General features: G+C 40.3%; 1 protein-coding gene across 5 annotated transcripts in view; it reads right to left on the reverse strand.

Annotated features, from left to right (window-relative positions):
• Nucleotides 1–2,487: 2,487 nt before the first annotated feature.
• The window catches only part of gucy1b2 (guanylate cyclase 1, soluble, beta 2), a 28,252-nt gene continuing 10,785 nt past the window's right edge, over nt 2,488–19,954 (reverse strand). For 4 of the 5 annotated variants that reach the window (XM_039793248.1, XM_039793250.1, XM_039793252.1 and 1 more), the window contains 13 exons: nt 17,898–18,070; nt 17,704–17,800; nt 17,567–17,617; nt 17,132–17,235; nt 16,854–16,955; nt 16,089–16,182; nt 14,281–14,477; nt 11,170–11,293; nt 10,942–11,090; nt 9,944–10,090; nt 8,987–9,141; nt 7,497–7,678; nt 2,488–2,805 (listed from right to left, as the gene is read on the reverse strand). In XM_039793248.1, coding sequence (XP_039649182.1) covers nt 2,612–2,805; nt 7,497–7,678; nt 8,987–9,141; nt 9,944–10,090; nt 10,942–11,090; nt 11,170–11,293; nt 14,281–14,477; nt 16,089–16,182; nt 16,854–16,955; nt 17,132–17,235; nt 17,567–17,617; nt 17,704–17,800; nt 17,898–18,070 — 1,769 coding nt within the window. In that variant the 3' untranslated portion in view covers nt 2,488–2,611. The remainder of the gene's footprint in view (nt 2,806–7,496; nt 7,679–8,986; nt 9,142–9,943; nt 10,091–10,941; nt 11,091–11,169; nt 11,294–14,280; nt 14,478–16,088; nt 16,183–16,853; nt 16,956–17,131; nt 17,236–17,566; nt 17,618–17,703; nt 17,801–17,897; nt 18,071–19,954) is intronic. The other variant, XM_039793249.1, reaches the window with a different exon arrangement.

The following is a 19,954-nucleotide window of genomic DNA, read 5'->3' on the forward strand; positions in this document are numbered from 1 at the left end:
CCAGTATTTTCTTTTATATTAATTACATTTGTTAATTATATTAACAATATATATTAATAAAAATATTAATTATTAACCAGAATGGCCTGTTGTTGTGTTCTCATGTTTTTGTGAGACACATTTATATACACATTTTGTCTGACATACATGTGTATGTGTATATGTTGTATGTGTAGATTGTTTTCCAAGCTGGCACAGAGCCTATTCAATTGAATGATCAATTAATCTGCAAGTTATACCCCCATATATATATATATATATATATAGCTGGTTGTCTGTTTTTCCCTTGATAATTACTTATTTTTATATTAATTAATTAATTAATTAATTAATTAATTATTAATTAATATTTCTTATATTCTGAATGTTCTGAATGTTGTGTTATTGGGGATGGGATGTTTGTAAATGTTTGTTTTCTATTCAAAATGATCAAAAAGCCAATTAACATATAAGGAGACATCATTCTGTGATTCTGACTCATTTTTAGTAATTAGTGAGAGTGAAAAACAAACCACATGCTCATATGAACTATCATCCAAATTAACAAGAAGAATATACGTTCTTGTAACAAAAGCCTGTTAATCCTTTTGATTTAAGTCGAGTCATATGCACAGTGAATACAACTTACAGCATGCAATGAAAAGCTTGTTTTGCCAGTCTTCCTTACACAACAAATAAAAAAGGAGAATAATAGGAATTTCCCCAGTGTGGGATTAATAAAGTCTATCTTATCCTATCTTACAGTAAAGCTAAAACAAACAATAACAAATTTGTAATAAATAGTTTGAAAAAAGCTGTCGAACTGTAGTCCTTGCCTTCAAGATGCGTGAGGGCTGTGTGGATGTCAGCTCACCCATCTTATTTTCAAGTGAAGTTACATTGGCCAGCAGCAGGCTACTGTAGGTCTTGGTCCGAATAGATTTATTCTAAATAATTACATTAGTTTAAACAAAGTGTTCACTTCCATAACATTCACATGCATTCGATTTTATTAACACATCAGCCTATGTTCCGTCGGCTTTGTCTTCTCTGTGATCTTATATATTCTGATTCTATACAGCTCATCACAGATGTTGTCATTTGGTTACAGTTTGAGGCTCCACTGACTGCAGTACAAACTGCAGTGTGTAGTTGTGTGATCAGACTGTAGTGTAGCAGCTCAGGCCAGAATTCATGTCAACCAGAGAATATCAGTGGTCTACTCGCAACTCCTCAATTTAAGAGAGGATTTCTTTTCACAAATCTATGGATTTTCATTCGTACAACACCTTCTGTAATATTCTCCCTGGCACTAAGACAAACTGGGCAAGTGAATCTACGATCTCAATCAAAACAGGTCAACAATCAAAACATGTCTGGCAGACAAAAGAGGAGATACTTATCTTATATTACAACATCCCACTTGTTCTGTCACAAAAAGCTATAAAGCAGAGAGCAGCATGTGTATTTGGTCATTACTAATCAAAATAACTTCAGTAGTAGGTATGTCACAGTATGTATCACGCACCATGTATCACCGAGGAGGGATAGAACAATTTCTGGTTCAGCCGAGGACCGAGGAGTCGAGGAGCTATCAAATAAGGGTGATGAGATTCAGCCACAGAAGCAAGACTCTTAGAAAGTTCAATCCAAGCAGGTTTATTTGCAGAAAGCAAAACTCAAAGGCGACGGTATCCAGAACACAAGGCAAAGAGGTAATTCCAAAACAGGCAAAGGTCAAAACATGATGCAAGTAAACTAGGAATACAGGGAGAAATGCTCAAACGCTGCCACAGGAGAATGAGATGATTTTGCACAGAGCAAGGAAATAGGTGGACTTAAATAGACAACGACAGAGATAACAAGACACAGGTGAAACACATTGGGGCGGGGAAAGGTAGACAAAGGCCAGGAAGTAAATAGACCTGAAACGAGATGAGACGGTGGGTATCAAAATAAAACAGGAAGTGTTATGAAAAACAGAACTAATAAAAAAGGATAGAAAACTTGATCGCAGGACCTAGACATGACAGTATGGGTAACCTTTTGAAGGGCTACACCTGAACAGTGTAATCCAAAACTAGGTTAGATACTAACGTAAAATATTCATTCTCTTACTGTGAAGAACTTCAGAATCAACAGAATTTAGTTACACTGCTAGTATCATGGGATGACTATATATATCCTTTTCAGGATTTTAATTGGTATCACCTATTTCATTCATTTTTTTTTTTACTTTGTAAAACAAAAGCACAGATTTAGATATAATTGTGGTTACCTTCTACACTGAGCTTTGCAGCTGCAGGGTCGTTAAAGGTTTTAAAGACTGTGGTGTCAAATTATTATACTACATTATTATACTACATTTTAACAAAGCTACTTTGTGGTATTAAGTGGTACATGTATGCTCACTAAACTGTGACTATAACTGTTACATAGTGTGGTTTGGAGTTGAGTTGCCCCTGTTACTAATGTAAGTAACCTAACTAATATTATCTCAAACCCCCCCCCCCCATTGGAGCTATAATAAAGTTGCATATTTTTCTCTGTGTTGAGCTCAACCATCTCTAAGCTTGCAGAACCCTGAACAGTTAAACTTCAGTGAGCTATAAGAGGCTCAGGGGGTTCTTAGTCAGAATAAGACACAGAGTCGGCTGTTGAAATTGCTTGCAGATATCTCAGAGTTGTTCTCGTTTGTCTCATATGGTGGAGTGATGTCCCAGGCAAAGGGAGTGATGGAGGCCAATCGGGTGGGGTCCGGGGCAAAGACTCCATCTGATGGTGTGTCTCCTCGCACAGTTTTCACATCAGGCACTTTGTCAGACTCTAAATGAAAGATAATTTCTTTTTAAGATTTTATAATTAAATGAACCATTTAACTCACAATTAAAAGTATTACATCTACTACTCCATGTTCGTACATCCACCAAATACACATCTCTTTGGAAAACATATTTGTTATTTTACTGTGGCACTGCACAATAAATGTAGCATTTACTGCTGCAGCACCTCTGAGAAAGTGTATTACAGATTGAATAAATAACGTCCCGGTTACTTAAACTTTTATACCACACATAACATTGCAACTATGATATCAGTAAGGTGTTGTAGTGCTTTGGCTTAAAGGACTGTTTTAAGTTTTGCAAACCACCAGATGTCACTCTGCTGCTGAAGCCAAAACGTTCAGTAATAGTAGTAGTAACAACCATAAGAACAATTTGAAGTAATGGGATCTGGTTGTACATAGTTATCAGTAATGATTTCTATCATTCCCTGTCACAAAAGTGGAAACAACAACAAGACATCGGTATTGGCTATCAATTGTCCAAATTGTTATATTAATGTATATATATATATATATATATATATATATATATATATATATATATATATATATATATATATACATACACACAGTACAGGCCAAAAGTTTGGACACATTTTCATGACTATTTACATTGTAGATTCTCACTGAAGGCATCAAAACTATGAATGAACACATATGGAATTATGTACTTACCAAAAAAGTGTGAAATAACTGAAAACATGTCTTATATTTTAGATTCTTCAAAGTAGCCACCCTTTGCTTTTTTTGATAGCGCTGCAAACCCTTGGTGTTCTCTCAATGAGCTTCATGAGGTAGTCTCCTGAAATGGTTTTCACTTCACAGGTGTGCTTTGTCAGGGTTAATTAGTGGAATTTCTTTCCCTTATTAATAAAAAAAGCAAAGGGTGGTTACTTTGAAGAATCTAAAATATAAGACATGTTTTCAGTTATTTCACACTTTTTTGTTAAGTACATAATTCCATATGTGTTCATTCATAGTTTTGATGCCTTCAGTGAGAATTTACAATGTAAATAGTCATAAAAAAATAAAAGGAAACGCATTGAATGAGAAAGTGTGTCCAAACTTTTGGCCTGTACTGTATATATATATACGCCCATCCTTCCAGTACCAAAGAAGGACAGGGGAATCCGGACCTGTGGAGACTTAAAGGTAACACTAAATCCTGTGTTAATGGCGGAGCAGCATCCCCTTCCTCTAATTGATGACTTGTTTCCTCGGAGTTCTTATGTTTTCTTGCCTCACACTTTTCCTTGGATTGGGGTGGCACCTGGATCCTTTTTGCAGCTGCTGCCGTGGTCCTGCTTGACACCCTGCTATGCTCTGGATGGGGGTGGCACCTAAATCGTTGTTGCAGCTGCTGCCGTGGTCCTGCTCAACGCAATGCTACAGCCTGCACTGCTACGGCCTGCACTGCTACTGCTATTACTTCAAGTCATACTTCTATTATCTTTATTAATACTATAATTGCCACTGTTCATCATACCAACCGCTATAATTATTATGAATCACATTTCTCCATATCTTTATATCTGTATCCGTGTCTCTGTGTCCCAACCGGCAGCAGCAGATGGCCGCCCACCAAGAGCCAGAGTCTGTCAGAGGTTTCTGCCTGTAAAAAGGAAGTTTTTCGTCGCCACTGTCGCACCATGTGCTTGCTCTATCTGTAACGAAGATAACTCTTGTTGTGATTTGACACTATAAATAAAATTGAATTCAAGTGAGTTGTTTGCTGGACTGAATGGGAAACAAAAAATCAGCAAAATCGACCTCAATCAGGGTTACTTAGAAATGCATGTGGAAGAAAAGTCACGTGAAATGCTGACCGTTAATACACATCAAGGACTTTTCAGATACAGCAGACTGGCTTTTGGTATCACATCACCTCCAGGACTGTTCGAACGACATAGGAATCAAATACTGAGCGGGTTGCAGAGAGTGCAGTGCCACCTGGATGATATCCTGTGCACTGGAGCAGAGGATGAAGAGCATCTGCGTAACTCATTGGAAGAATACGGCTTGAGAGTCTGTAAGGTAAAATGTGAGTTTTTCCAATCTGTGGAAAACTTGGGGCATGTGATCGATGCTAAGGTCTAAAGTCTGTCGCCAAAACACTCGTAGCAGGAAGAGATGGCAACTTCATGCAGTTTAATAGTGACATGAGACAGCCCTCTATCCATCAGGAATTGCAAAAAAGAGAGAATAGAGCTGACAACCAAGACAGAGAATCTAGCCTCTTCTCCACACACCAGCGTTGGATAGTCTGCACAACCTGCACAGGCCAGTCCAGCCCCCCTCAGCTTCTCCCTCTCAGGAGCCAGAGGTTGGCCCAGAGTGAGCAGCGTGTCTATCGCACCTGCCTCCTGAGACAGAGCCCCAAGAACTGGGGAATGTTTCAGGGCTAGTACACCATCATTTGAATCATTTCTGCATACTACGGCACCAAGCGGCAACCCGGGGCCACCAGAATTACGACAACCAAGCATAAAAGTGGTTACACACCAACCATACGGCCGAACCTCGGCAGAAAAGCCAGTGGAAATGATCAGTCGCGTCCCCGAGGTCCAAAAAACTGCCTCGGGACACACTGAGGCAACACCGACATGAGAATCCAATCCAATCCACTTTATTTATACAGCACAATTTAAGCAAACAACAACGTTACCAAAGTGCTTTACATAGATAAAAATATAAAAAAAAAACAAAAAAAAAACACATCAACAGGGCTGACCGGCACAGCGGCCGAAGGTTGCTGTAATTCCTTCCACGAGGACTTTGGGAACGAGACGCGCAGGTACGCAAACCATGTTGCTCCTCATACGGGCCTACAACAGGTATCAACCAGCTGCTAGTTGGAAAAAGGCCGCGACGAGCGATAAGGCGTTGAAAACATCGGTGACATTCCGGTGTCACCGGCAACAACTCGGAGGGTGAAGCCAGCCATGCCTTAATCCGGACCAACCAGCCGCTACGTGCCCCTCTGCGTCTGCGTCTCCGGGGAGGTGGACCCTCAATGCGGATCAGATGAGCTGGGACATCCGTCAAGAGTGGAGGAGGAAATGTTTTTGAACCACCCTGGGAGTAGTTTGCTGTAAAGTCCACCGTACTTTTGATTTTTAGTAGCTCCTGGCGATCATACACCAACAGAGAATGAATAGTCTTTGGGACAGACAGCACAAACCACACAAACAAAACAAAGACTGTCAGGGTAAGACTGCGAGCCAGACACACCGGCGCCATCTTAAACCGTAATACGTCTTCATAGCAGCAGGCGGCGCTACTCTGTGTTGTTGCCCAAGAAATGAAAGAATTGGACGAGCGCAATGGACGAGCGCATCACATGGGTTTGTTTTCTCCGGAAATTCAAAGCCAGACTGTCATGGTGCCTCGTTCAGAATACGATCTCATTTTGTACTGAAATAGTTCACTGAAACGTGTTTCTGAAAACATTTTAAGCGAGAAATAGGCCATGCAGTTGCTGAATCTGTCTTCATTTCTGCTCAACAAAGGTAGGTTTAAAAGATTTACGTCAGATTTTGAGAGACTCTAGTCACCTCATTCCGCTCGCCATTTCCGGGTGAGTCCCGACTACCCTGGAGCCGACTGAACATGTCAGGTCGGCCAAAATGAAGGCCGACAGCCTCCCAGACGGACGGCGGCACGGGACACACTGAACAGATTTGAGTCACTGACCTGTTTGTATCTGCCCTGTGTATCCCGGGTTTAAAGCAGCCTTCTTGGCCATGGCCTGTGTGCAAATGCGACCATCCCGCAGCGTTAGGGAGAACTACAGCGGGCAGTGGGTGTTCCGCCGATTTGCGGACAAATCCACATTGGCTTTTCGAAACAAGTTCAAATCTGCTTCATCAACTTGGGGCAGCTACAGGCTAGTTGCACTCACTCCAGAGCCTTTCTGTCACGTGGCAGCACCTGTGGAAGCAGCACTTTGGAACCTGGACCCTCGCCTCAACACACATGCCCGATGTCTGGCAGAGGGGGCGGAGATGTAAGCCAGTTTGCAACTCACTTTGTGGTCAGAGTGTGTATAATTTTTCAGTCCTAAGATCCTGTCAACCATGCTGTCAACAGGATTCAAGCATTCTGCTTCCACCTACCGTCTACACTTATCAAGTGCAGCTCACTTTAAATCCCCCGCCTACTGTCGCCACGGTAATGCCTTTAAGTGGCAGCAAGGGTGTCAAATGAAATCAATAACATGTGCCCTGCTGCTGTACACCTGTATTCATATGGTTAGCCTGTAAACTAAGATTTAGGTTTCTGGATAATAATTTTTTTTCTACTTTTCCCAGGCGTATGTTAAACTTCAATATACTAATGTCTGTAAACCAATACATGTGTTTATTAGAGCGACAGCTGCCATCAAATCACCCTGGTGACTTTACAATAGACACACTACCCTTTGGTGATCGTGCCTTTTCAGTGGTGGCTCCAAGGCTCTGGAACTCTCTCCCATTATCCTTGAGAGCCTTGGACTCTGTTGAAACTTTTAGGAAACACCTAAAGACACATCTTTTTAGACAAGCATTTAGTTAGCAATATGGTTTTGTATTGTATTTTATTTGTTGTTGTTCTTTTTATTTGTTCCTTCTGTAAAGCACTTTGTGACCCCCTCTTGTCTGTGAAAGGTGCTATATAAATAAAGCTTACTTACCTTTTTTGCTCTGGCTATGAAGGTCATCCCTGTAAAGACATGGCCCTCCAACCTCTTTTCCCATGATGCTATCTTCTGACACCAACGGGTTCCCCAGCAGGAAGTAAGTGGTCATCTGGCCTTTACCCTTCACCTCAATCTGCCCACGCTCTTGTATGTTGAAGCCAGCATCCTTCAACTTACTGAAGAGGGGATGGGGTGGGTTGAGGGGATACAGAGGGACACAGAAGTGAAATAAGTAAAGTTCTGGAAAGAGTGATTACAACTGCCACTGTACTTCAGCAAATGGGCACGTGAACATATTTTCACTGATCTTAAAGGTGTAGTAGGTAAGACTTAATGTCATATTTATTGAAACTGACCCTATGTTCCAGTAGAACTACATGAAGCAGGTAATTAAAAAAAAAAATCCTACAGCCTGCAAAAATCCACAGCTCCCTGTTCATGGCCGAGTGTCTAACTGCGTGTCAATCACTGCTCATGCACATGCATTAATTCTCCCTTGTGGGGGGAGGGGTTTAGGAGAACATTTTGGGCTTTAGCAGAAATGGGGGAGGGACTGAGAAGTTCAAATTTTTTGGCTAAGTCCTGGATCTTCCCAATCCTACCTACAGCACCTTTAAAATCATAAATTGTCAGTACTTTCTTAGCACACACAGTTTGTATCTATCTCCTTGCCTACACAATGCTAAAGAGGGTTGGTTGCTGCTCTATGCACATACGAGGACACCAAGATTTAGTTTCGACAAAATAATAAAACACTGGATTATAAAGGAGAAACCCCTCCAGGGTTAGGGTTAGCTAAAAACAAGTGTAAAATATGTCTAATTGCACCTGGCGATATACAGATAACATGCAGCCTCACAACTGGACACTATCTCCCTTGTTTTCAATAGAGCCTATTTTGGTTTTGGACTATTTGTTGTTGTATGTTATTTTCTGTGCCATTAACTCGCTAAGGCCAGTTATGTTTAGCAGCTCCTCTAAACCTTTAACTGAGGTGACGGCATACAGTCATATCAGAATGTCATTGTTATTGTTATTTTACGCATGCAGGTTCTGGAATCTGATATAGGCCACATTTTAAAGGTAATGGGAATAGCCCAAAAAAATTGGATCTGTGGAAAAAAATCTGAATTAGGCATTAAGACTTGTGGTGTGAACGTAGCTTCAGTACAACCCTTTTGAACCATGCCCCCCGTCAAACTAGCAGAAGTGGATTTGGACACACCCTAAACGCACCTGCGCCACGCACTTCACTTAGATAGTTAAAATAGGGCCCTACATGTTCACACTGGATGTTACAGTAATCATGATCTGCAGAATCGTCAAATATAAATGTAGTTCCAAGGATACTGGTCTTAAACAACACACACACACACACACACACACACACACACACACACACACACACACACACACACACACACACACACACACACACACACACACACACACACACACACACACACACACACACACATACATACCTATATGTGGAAGTGCTGAGGTGAATGTGATCAGGGACACCATGACTCTCCATCCTGGAGGCAGTGTTAACAGAGTCTCCAAACAGGCAGTAGCGAGGCATCTTCTCCCCCACCACCCCAGCTAACACTGGACCAGTATGGAGACCCACACGGATCTGAAACGTACAGACCCACCACTCTCAGCACATACATGCTGGCTGGAGTACATTAACACAATAGTGGTCTACTTTGTGACACAAACCCTAAAATCAAGTGTGACATCCTGTGGTAGAAAATCACAGTTAAATAATTTGTTGAATAACTCAAAAGGGGAATTGCGACCCTTGATATCAGAAAAGGTTCAGACTTTCTACTCTTTAAGATTAGAAGACCTTGGTGTGTCTCAATTTCTTGAGATATGCTGGTTGGAAACTGGTTCTCAGACCCGATGCTGAATGATGTGTGTAGAGTTTTGCTACCTAGGCTAGCTGCTGATTTCCTGATAGTCTGGATACCACTTACTAACTGAGAGTACAGAAAGTAGGGGCTGGCCTGGAATGATTCTGGAAAGAGATGCGGCTGTGAGATTATCCTCTCCAGTAAACTGCCCAAATGAGTTGCTTGTTGAAGCAGCAATTATGACTTAATATTTACGTTTATAGTAGCAGAGCCTTCTAGTGGCCAGAGTAGTTATCACGGGAGCAAAGTAGGAAGTAAGGTGACAAAGTATAAGAGTGCCAAATTTCTGCATAAGGAGTTAGGTTCAGGACTCTTGCCCTCTTTTTTTACGAAGTTACGTCTCCTTCTGCGTCACGGGAAGTAAAGTATCGTCTGATTTCAGTTACACTTGAAGTATATAGGCTATCTCACCTCAGGCATCTCCGGCACCATGTCTAATTTCTTTGGACATGAGATACCAATTAGGATAAACATAAACATGCAGCTGATAAACTATTTGACAGGATTCTAAATTCTTACCTGTATGGGTTTGCCGGTTACAGGGTTGGTGACCTCTCTGGCAGCTATCCTCATACCCAAAGCAAAGTTTGCCACTCTGTGTGCATGGGTTTCTGTAGGGATTGGAACGCCACCTACCACCATGTATGCGTCACCAATAGTCTCAACCTTTAGGAAACCAAGTAACCAAACTCTTTGATTAAACAATGTGAAATTAAATGAACACTTACATACTTCTATTAAACATATTGTGACACATCTTTAACCTTTTAATGCAGTCATCTGCCATATATGGCATTATGCACCTATAATCTCATATTAAAACACACAATTTTACATGCTTTACATGTCTATATGAAGACATTTAGCATTAGCTTTTGATCTGATTTGATTACAGGTTGATAAAATACCTGGATTTGCTAGGATGTGATGCTAAGGAATCTCTTAAGGTTTTTTATTTACACCTTTTTATTAGCAAAGAACAATAAACTAGCATTTCTTTCAGCTAGTGCTGATTATGGCTTTCATCTTATTGTATGCTCATTTAATTTTCAGATTGAAACTACAGGTTGTGAACATGAAACATGGTCTACCACTGAAACTACAGTATCTTTGCTTTTTCAGCCAACAACGTGCAGATCTTATCTAAGTATTTTACTTTTATTTAAATTATTTCTATTTACAAGTAATACAAGTTTAACCTAAATGGATTCAATAAAAAATGGTTAATTTTGAATTAAAAGAGAGATTTCTTTGATTAATTTGTAGCTAAACTGGTGTTAATTGTGCTATCACCTCCTAGAGATTGCACATTTGTAGCTAATTACACAAGGTGTACTTTGCAGGGTGAGGGACAAACAGACTTACAAATAGAAGCACATTGCATCCAGTACAACAGTGCATTTTTGCTTTATTGTTTGAACATTAACATAACCTCATCTAGAAATGTTTATTTCAACCACCACAATATCCATCCTAAACCTCCTGTGGAGATGACAAATGTCACAGTGGGATAATACCTTGTAGATTCCGTGTATGTTGGTGAGTCGGTCGAACTTGGAGTACATGGAGTTAAGCATGTCAACAATATGGATGGGCTCACAGGCAGCGCAGATGCTTGTGAAGGTTACAACATCACTGAACAAAATAGTGCACACCTCAAACTCCCCTGAAAAAGAAAAAAACACTTTTACAGGGCAACAGGCAGACATGTAGAGATAGACAGCATGTTTGACAGACAGACTGACCTGCCTTTACGCTCTTCCCATCTTTAAGCTGATCGGCTATGTGGCGTGGCAGCATGGCATACAGCAGAGTCTCTGTCTTCTGTTTTTCAACCTCTAGGTGCCGCGACAGAATTCTCAGTTCCTCCTATAGACAGTTGAAGTATAAACCCAGAAAGGAGTTTCAATGATATATGATATGATAATGTGTAAGTAGTACACAGAAGTCCACCATCAGTATAAGTGTAAGCACTGAAAACAGTTGAAGTGGTAGATGACACTCATAGTTTCTTTACAAAATAGCTTAAAAACACTACATCAGTAGTGAGTAATTAGCAAAACATACTGGAACATACTGAACATACTGTGAAACAACAGAAAAGTGGGCTATGCTGCAAGAGGGGTTTAAAAGGTCTCTAAGGATGTTTTGCTAGATTTTTTAGTTGAAAAATATCAAGATAGTTTAACAATTATTTCAAAATCTCTTGAGGGTTGTCATATCAATTACACGTCATTACACACTCTCAACAAGTTGTCCTGTCAGCAGCAGGTCCTGAGGAGCTGTAAGGACAACAGTAGGCCAAACTACTAATTTGCTAAACAACAATCGTTGATTTTCTGTCCTCACCATCATAACGGTGGTAAAACAAGCAAGCTCATTGCCACACAAGGAGCTCTTATCAATCATTACAGCATTAGCAATTTCAGAACATATAATTTGTTTATTTGGATATGTTTGTTTTTTATTTGATTTTAATCAAACTACCTGATTAAATAAAGGCCATAACTTAATCTGTTGCACAAAGCTGTCTAGATAGATAGATAGCTAGATAGATAGCTAGATAGATAGATAGATAGATAGATAGATAGATAGATAGATAGATAGATAGATAGATAGATAGATAGATAGATAGATAGATAGATAGATAGATAGATAGATACTTTTTCGTACCTTGGGGAAATCGTGATCCGGCTCACATTTCACCAACTGATTCAAAACATTGTACATTTCCCCCATTACGATCATCACAAAATTAATCAATAGGCAGATGACATCTTATTATATTTAACTTATACCTAAACACCACCTCTATCAATCCATAATCTGACAGGTATGGTTGAGTGTCTGGCTACTATATCAGCTGTTCACAGTCCAAGACGAAGTCTAACCAACTTCAAATGTGATGGTGGGGTCAAGGAATAACTTTTGTGTTGGATTTCGATGACACTGAATCTTATCCTCTTACTACAAGACATCTTCCTTATGTCATATTTTGTTTGAAAGACACATCTTGACTGTAAGGCCGAATAGCTACAGTGAAAATGTGTATTTTCCAAAAAACTACTTCTTTACAATGACACCCAGTAAACCCCTGGGATGGCTAGTAAAGCACACAACTGTTATTTAACGCAAACCATTTAAAATCTTCCCCCTCTGCTCTCACCTCAATCTGTCATAATAATAAAAAAACATTTATTTCTCTAGAGTTTTGCAGTTTCTACTTATAATGTCTAACCGAGTAAATGCACATCTCTGACACTGATATGTCAACAGATGATAAAAGGAAAAATAAATGTTCTGTAAGTTCATCGAAAACTCACTTTCTATGTGGATTGGGTTTAAAGGGCCCATAGCATGCTCATTTTCATGTTTATACTTATATTATATATAACAACAAATGTTAACATGCTTTAATGTTAAAAAGCATGTTCATTTTTCTCATACTGTGTCTGAAATAGGGGTTGCATGACTTCAGAGTTTTTAAAGTCGACACGAATGTGATGAAAGTCAAGTCAAGGTCCAGTAGTCGCTGATGATGTCATTAACATTTTTGCCTTTCTAGCATTTTGCAACCTGCCCAATTTATCAGCAAGTGCTTTTGCAACTACCCATTTTTCAGTTTGTGCATCATCACTATTGGGTTCACCAGCGGTAACACCTGTAGCATTAGCACCGTTTTTGACTAATGTTGCAAGTGACAGTGCTACAGATCTATTCTGACCAACCAACCTTCTCAGCTGTTGCTTTCTCTGAGGCGTCCATGTTGTTAGTGATAAAACCATGTGATCAGCGACAAGTAGACATTAAGCTCAAAACGTCATTGTGGAGCAGTAAAGTCGACAAGTTGACTAGTTGACTAGTCTGTGCAACCCCTAGTCTGAATATACCTGTATTCACCCTCTGCCTGATACACTCTGTTTTAGCGCCTGTCTCTTTAAGCCCCCCTCCTGAAAAAGCCTAGTCTGCTCTGATTGGTCAGCATTTCCAAGTCTTACACATCTGCGCTCTCTGCGTCTCTGCGCAATCATTGCATCCGGGGAATGACTGTAACACCACTGTAGCAGCTCTTTCTACCAATATATAGTATAATTCTGACATCAGTCCTAAAGGCTTGTTTAAAGGTACGGTTTCTGAATACGGGCTGTGTGCATTTCTCTGTGGATTGACAGATTTAGATACTTTCATAGTATTTCTATAGCACCTCAACCTGCTTTAAAGTAAAAAAAGACAGTGAAATCTCACTATTTACAATATGGAACTTTTGAGAGGCTACAGCCAGTGGCTTATGAGGCTGGACTTAGACACAGCAGTACTAACATCAGCATGCTGACATGCTCACAAAGACTAATATTCTGGCATTTCACTAAAACCCAATAATGTCAACCTCATGGTGGCCATAAAGTCAAAGTCAGTATATCAATGTATGTACACAATGACAATCTGAACCAAAGTGGTGGACCAACAGGCAGACAAACCAACCAATCAACCAACAATCTTTATGCCTTTTTATAGTTTACTATTATTCTGTGCACACTTTGATACAAGATCAAATACTGGTTTGTTATTTTTTGTAGATGTGTACTGAAGAAGGACAAAAACCTATGTTCAATCTTTAATCTAAGGTGTCCACCTGGTATTAACATGCAATCTGTATTAGCAGAGGTACATTAACAAGTGTTGTATTTTTCCTAAGAATTGGGCCAAGGAATGCATATAGCATTTCCACCTGGTTGAGGTATGATCATGGAAGCCAGACCACCTACATATATGCCTTTGTCAAAACTATGTGCATGCCACTCCCTATGAATGTGAATGTCACTAAAGACTGCACAAACTAAAAGCTGCTTCCCTACTTTTTTCCTCTCCAACTGGTTGGTGAGCTCCATCTCAGCTAGACGTTGCTGGTTGAGAAGAACCAGGTCTCTGGTGACATCGTGCTGGGCCAGGTCAGCCAGGTGGAGGCCGACATCTTGAAGTTCCTGGAGGCTTCGTAGCTTTGGCGAACACATGTATAACATACAGCCAAGAGACTCCATCCACAACATCTGACCTACAGATAAATGCAATACAGGTTAACCTGTGGAGAGAATGCAGCTCAGATATCATTTCAGTGGTACTGACATCCCTGCTCAATTTCCTTTGCTCTTATTTACTTTTTCATCTTAGTCCCCTGTGGGACAATGAGCTACCTCTATTGTGCAATGATGAGCCTCTATTAAGTTTGGTTCAAGTTGGCTATTGTCCATCACAGTCCCAAACAAGGTCATTCTTGTTCTTCTGGGTTTGCTTTTACCTGGAGGAGTCCGTGTCAGCACAACCTTTAGAAGGTAATCTGCCTCCATTCGAAGGATGGATCATGTTGTTGCTTGGTTACTTTGATTTGTGTAATTCCAAGGTTGTGGTCTTGTTAGACCAGATGATGCCACGTAGCCCTATTAAGCATCCAATGTGGAATGCCTCAATCCTTTTTATATCAGCTTTGGTTTCCTGAAATGCTTGTCACTAACATAGCTCTGGGGAGCTTATTCCCCAGAGTCCTTGTGTTTTTTTTCGCCCAGCAGTTTTCCTTGGATTAGGGTGCCACCTAAATCATGGTTGCAGCTGTCACAGTGGCCCTGCTCCGCGCCCTGCTATGCCCTGCTACACCCTGCTACACCCTGCTACACCCTGCTACGCTCTGCAGTGACCTGCTACGTCCTGCTATGCCCTGCTACGTACTGCTACACCCTGTAACGCCCTGCAGTGCCCTACTACACCATGAACTACTATTTTTTAGTCATAGCTCCATTAGCTTTATTGTGAGTACCCCCCAACTGGCACCGTCAGACACCTCCTACCAAGAGCCTGGGTCTGTCCAAGGTTTCTCCCTAAAAGGAAGTTTTCCTCACCACCCAAGGTTTCTCCCTAAAGGGAAGTTTTTCCTCGCCACTGTCGCACTAAATGCTTGCTCTTGGGGGGAATTACTGGAATTGTTGGGTCTTTGTAAATTATAGAGTGTTGTCTAGACCTACTCTATCTGTAAAGTGTCTTCAGATAACTCTTGTTATGATTTGATACTATAAATAAAATTGAATTGAATTGTATTAAATAAATAAAGTTCTGCTCTCCCCACAATTAAGTGTGTGTGTAGAACTCCAACTCTAAGGCGGAGGCACATCACTGCTTGCATGTTAAGGTACCACTTCAAGGTCAACCTGGACAAGACTGAGAATATGTTTCTTTAGGGGAAGGGGTGCCCATCATGACAATATTGTGGTGATGCAGACTCTGACAGCAAGGAACCTGGGTGTGACCCTGGGTGACAAGTGGTCACACAGTCACTACTGGAATTGTTGGGTCTTTGTAAAATATAGAGTGTGGCCTAGACCTACTCTATCTGTAAAGTGTCTTGAGATTACTCTTGTTATGATTTGATACTATAAATAAAATTGAATTTAATTAAATTGAATGATTCCCCGTTGAAGTCACTGCCCCTTTTTCACTGCAGAGTGTGTCTCAGTCATGCTAGCATTTACTGATCTTTTTTCAAAGCTTTTCTCAAAAAGCATTTACTGTAGAAGATGAAGTTGATTTGGTTGAGTACATTTTCTATATTGCATGTAACAGCGCAGGGATGGTTTGTTTATACAAATGTATTGTGGTACTGTTTATAAGAACCTACCTCTTAGCTTGAGCGTGGTGTGATTGTCTTTGTAGCTCTTCAAGACAAATTGACTGTTGATGAATTTCCTGATGCTCTCTATAGTAAAGGTCACCTGGAAAACAGAGAAAGAGGCTGTAAACTATCCAACCAAATAATTCATACTGTAGTATTTACTTGCATATCCATGTCATGTATTATTAAAAGGTATAATTTCTTTCAATTGATTACATGAACACCCACAAAGAAAAAATACATCAGATATTACAAACATATAATATACAATATGGTTTTGAAGTTGACATGGTCCAACATGTTTATTTGGCTTTCTTTAATCCTGGCTCTGACATGCCAAATGTCATGTCTTTAAAAGGTGGCGCTAGAAAATTAGTCTGCTAGGAATGGGTAGACACACACCATAACTGGTTAACTGTCCCAAGGAGAGTTGAAAAAATCCATCAAATATATAGTATTGCTTGATTCTTCATAGAGCTCTCTCTGCATGTATTCTTAATACACTAAGGGAATTGAACCCCATAGTTTAGACAACTACATTCTTGGTTTAAGACTCACAGGTGCTCTTGTAAAGGTCATGGTTGCTCAGGGCCCTGGGCAACCCCAGGATCAGCCCAGCATTCCTTTCTACTGCACTCTTCTGTTCATTCCACTTTTTTACTGTAGTATGCTTTGTTCTTTTCTGCTGATGTATTTTAATTAACTACTTTACTGTTGCATTTCACACTATCTTACAATTTCTGAACTCTTGACTCTGTGTCTATGTTTTACCTGTGGATGTATAATGGTGAACCATTGGTCCAACATAGCATCTCTGGCCTGGAGACCTGGAAGAAACTTTTGTATGTTCACCCCTGTCTGTCTTACCTTCAGCTGATAGAACGAGAACCCAGAACAGAGACCAGAAACAGAGAAAAACAGACTGGTGACAAAAGCAAGGTAGGAGTTTGAGCCAAACCAAAGATATTTTCAGTGTGCTAATGAATCCGGTATACATACTACGAAACTGTCATGGAGCTACTAAAGCACACAGACACATGGAGCCTTACATCCTCATCAAAGACAATATGGAAGGGAAAAGCATTGCAGAAAGTTTTCTCTTCCACCCACAGCTTGTTCGGGTAAGACGGACTGAAGGTGCAATGGAGGCTGCCTGGGAAGTAAATCAAACACACCCGTTCCATAAGTGTTAGGGAAGCTACCGTTAAAACATAATTAACTAACACAGAATATCGTCAGGCTCCGGCTGTTCACTTCACAGGAAACAATGCAGCGTAAACACGACCTAGTTTTTGAAACTTCTCATTATTATTAATCAATTAAAGTATTAGTTCAGCATTTGGGAAACACTAATTTGCTATTTTTCCATGCATTAAATGAGAATATGAATATCAGTCTAATGTTTGTATTAAATACAGAGCTAAAATCAGGACGTGTCTAGCTTATTATAGAATAAAGACTGGAAGCAGGGAGTTTTTCTTTACTTGATGAAGAACTGTTTATCTCTCCCCAAGTACTGTGCTTCTGGGCAGCGTCTGTAAAGCAAGTTTCCAGATAAGATCAGTGTGCACAGGTTTTAAAAATGATACCTTTAAAGTATGAACTTATGAATACAGTTAACCTTTTTCTGAGAGAACCACAGCTCTGATCAGGTCCCAGCCATGCTTTTTCCCCGCCGGTGACACACACTGCTCCCTCATTTTTCTTAATAATGTCTCCTGGGAAAATCACACAGAGCACAGGTTGGCAAAGAATCAGAAACACACATAATATATACTAGAAACAGAGCATGCGCATGCACCCACAGACACCCACCCTTTTATGACTGGAATGCTCCTGGTCGCTAGTCTTGCTTCCTTGTTTGGTCTGTTTTACCAGAAACACAACATGCTCCTTCTTCCCTGTGCGCTCATCTTCCTCTGATTGATTAAGAACCACCATGGTCACTTTGCTATCAAAAAACTCTCTGGCAACTGCCTCCATGATACCTGCAGCAAGAAGGAAAAATGGGGGGGGAAGCAAAAGAAAAGGGGTTACGCACAGTGGATGGGAGTAAGTGAGAGATCAGCGTATAGTAAATGATTTAATAGTTGCATATTGCAAAGTAAAGCACAAGCAAAGCAAAGGTTAGTTCAGAGACATTCACAATGCTAGGTTAAAGGATAGCTACACCCTCTAATTCTGCTAGAACTGGCTCAGAGAAACAGCAAGGCGTCTCGGACAAGTTTGAATGCCAATTTTTTTGACACAGACTGGCGGAGATGTTCACAAGACATTTTTTGGAAGTCCAAGTCTTTGAGCTTGAGTTTAAGTCAAGTCTCAAGTCTTTTCCCTCAAATCTCTGGCCATCTGATCTGTCCCTAACACTGTATTGTTAAATCTTATGAATTCAAAGCATGTCCTGTAGCTACCATCCATACAGTAATAGTATCAGTTGTAGAATACCTTTATGGGATCTACTACAATGCAATCTGAAGAAACACAAATTAAGAACCTTTCAACCTTTGTTTCAATTTCAAAACTGTATTTTTCAACATTTTGGTGCAGATGCACCAAAGAATACATGTTTGTCTGTGTTACTAACTTGCTGTAAAGCCCAACCTCATCATGCATTACATGCTTCAGTGTTCAAAGTTTGAGGGAAACATCTGTATTGAATATGTATTGATATATGCTAAATTTAACGTCTCTTTCACATTAGCAAGTGGTGCGTTTTGAGATGCCTGATGAAGTTTGACGTTGTTGATCTGGCATCATTTATCTTGGTGCCACACACCTTGCATGTAACTGTTCGCTTATTGCCACTGTTTGTGAAGTTATTGAAAGCAAAACTAATGACAAAAGGCACAATTCCGGGAGGACTTGGTGTCGCCATCGTCAATGCATTTATGTGAGTGCGCGCACCTAAGGCATAGCGCGCGTGCGTTACATTGCACATTATGGCAAAGGGCAGGGGACATGCAGCTCGTCATACGTTTCCCTAACGTATATGCGGCAATAAAAGAAAATAGAAATACATGAATGGATTTAGATTTAAAAAAAACAATAATTGCATGAAAACAGGTTGTTGACGAGTCTCGAAGCTTGAGACCGAGTCAAGTCTGAAGTCTTTTGGGTCGAGTCGCAAGTCAAGTCTGAAGTCAGTGTGACTCAAGTCCGAGTCTCAGGCTCAAGTCTCCATCTCTGCAGTCTGGTAATATAGACTCTGCCGAATCAACAAATTGGAGCAGATTTCTTGTTATTTTTCTAAAAAATGCTAAAGATAGGTTCTTCCATGGACATGTCAACAACAACATTAACAACCTCCACCATTTTCACATCCGCCTCCTGTGTGGCATCACCCTTAGTCACAGCTGATGGAGGCAGCCAACCTTTATCAACCATCTTTTCACATAAAGCCTGCTTTAACTCTGTTATACGAGCATTGTAAGGCACTGGTACATCATAGAAATTAGCTACACTTTTTTTTGTCAAAATAAATCCGTTATTCCCCTCCATAACAAAGAAAACGGCAAATCAGTATCAAGTGTATCGCATATCGTAAAAAGGAAAGTCAAAGGACAAGCCCTTCATATAAGTCTGATGTGTGTATGAAGTGCCCTGTCTATGGGTGGCCGAGACACAACACAGGAATCCCAAGCTACCGCAAAAATAGATCACTGCACGGACCTTCAGTGATTACTGTTTGCAGTGATCTATCTCCGTTGATTGTCGTAATATGTGATACATCTTTTAAAAGATGTATCACATATTACAACAATCTTGGCCAGTTGAGAGAGGAAAAAGATGTGTTTCGGCCCATGCCAACCCTCTTGCCCCACACCTGTTTGTGTGTAATAAATAAAGTAATGTGTTTACTTTTTCAGTAAGTA

Source organism: Perca fluviatilis, chromosome 24, assembly GCF_010015445.1.
Source record: "Perca fluviatilis chromosome 24, GENO_Pfluv_1.0, whole genome shotgun sequence".
Taxonomy (NCBI): Eukaryota; Metazoa; Chordata; class Actinopteri; order Perciformes; family Percidae; genus Perca; species Perca fluviatilis.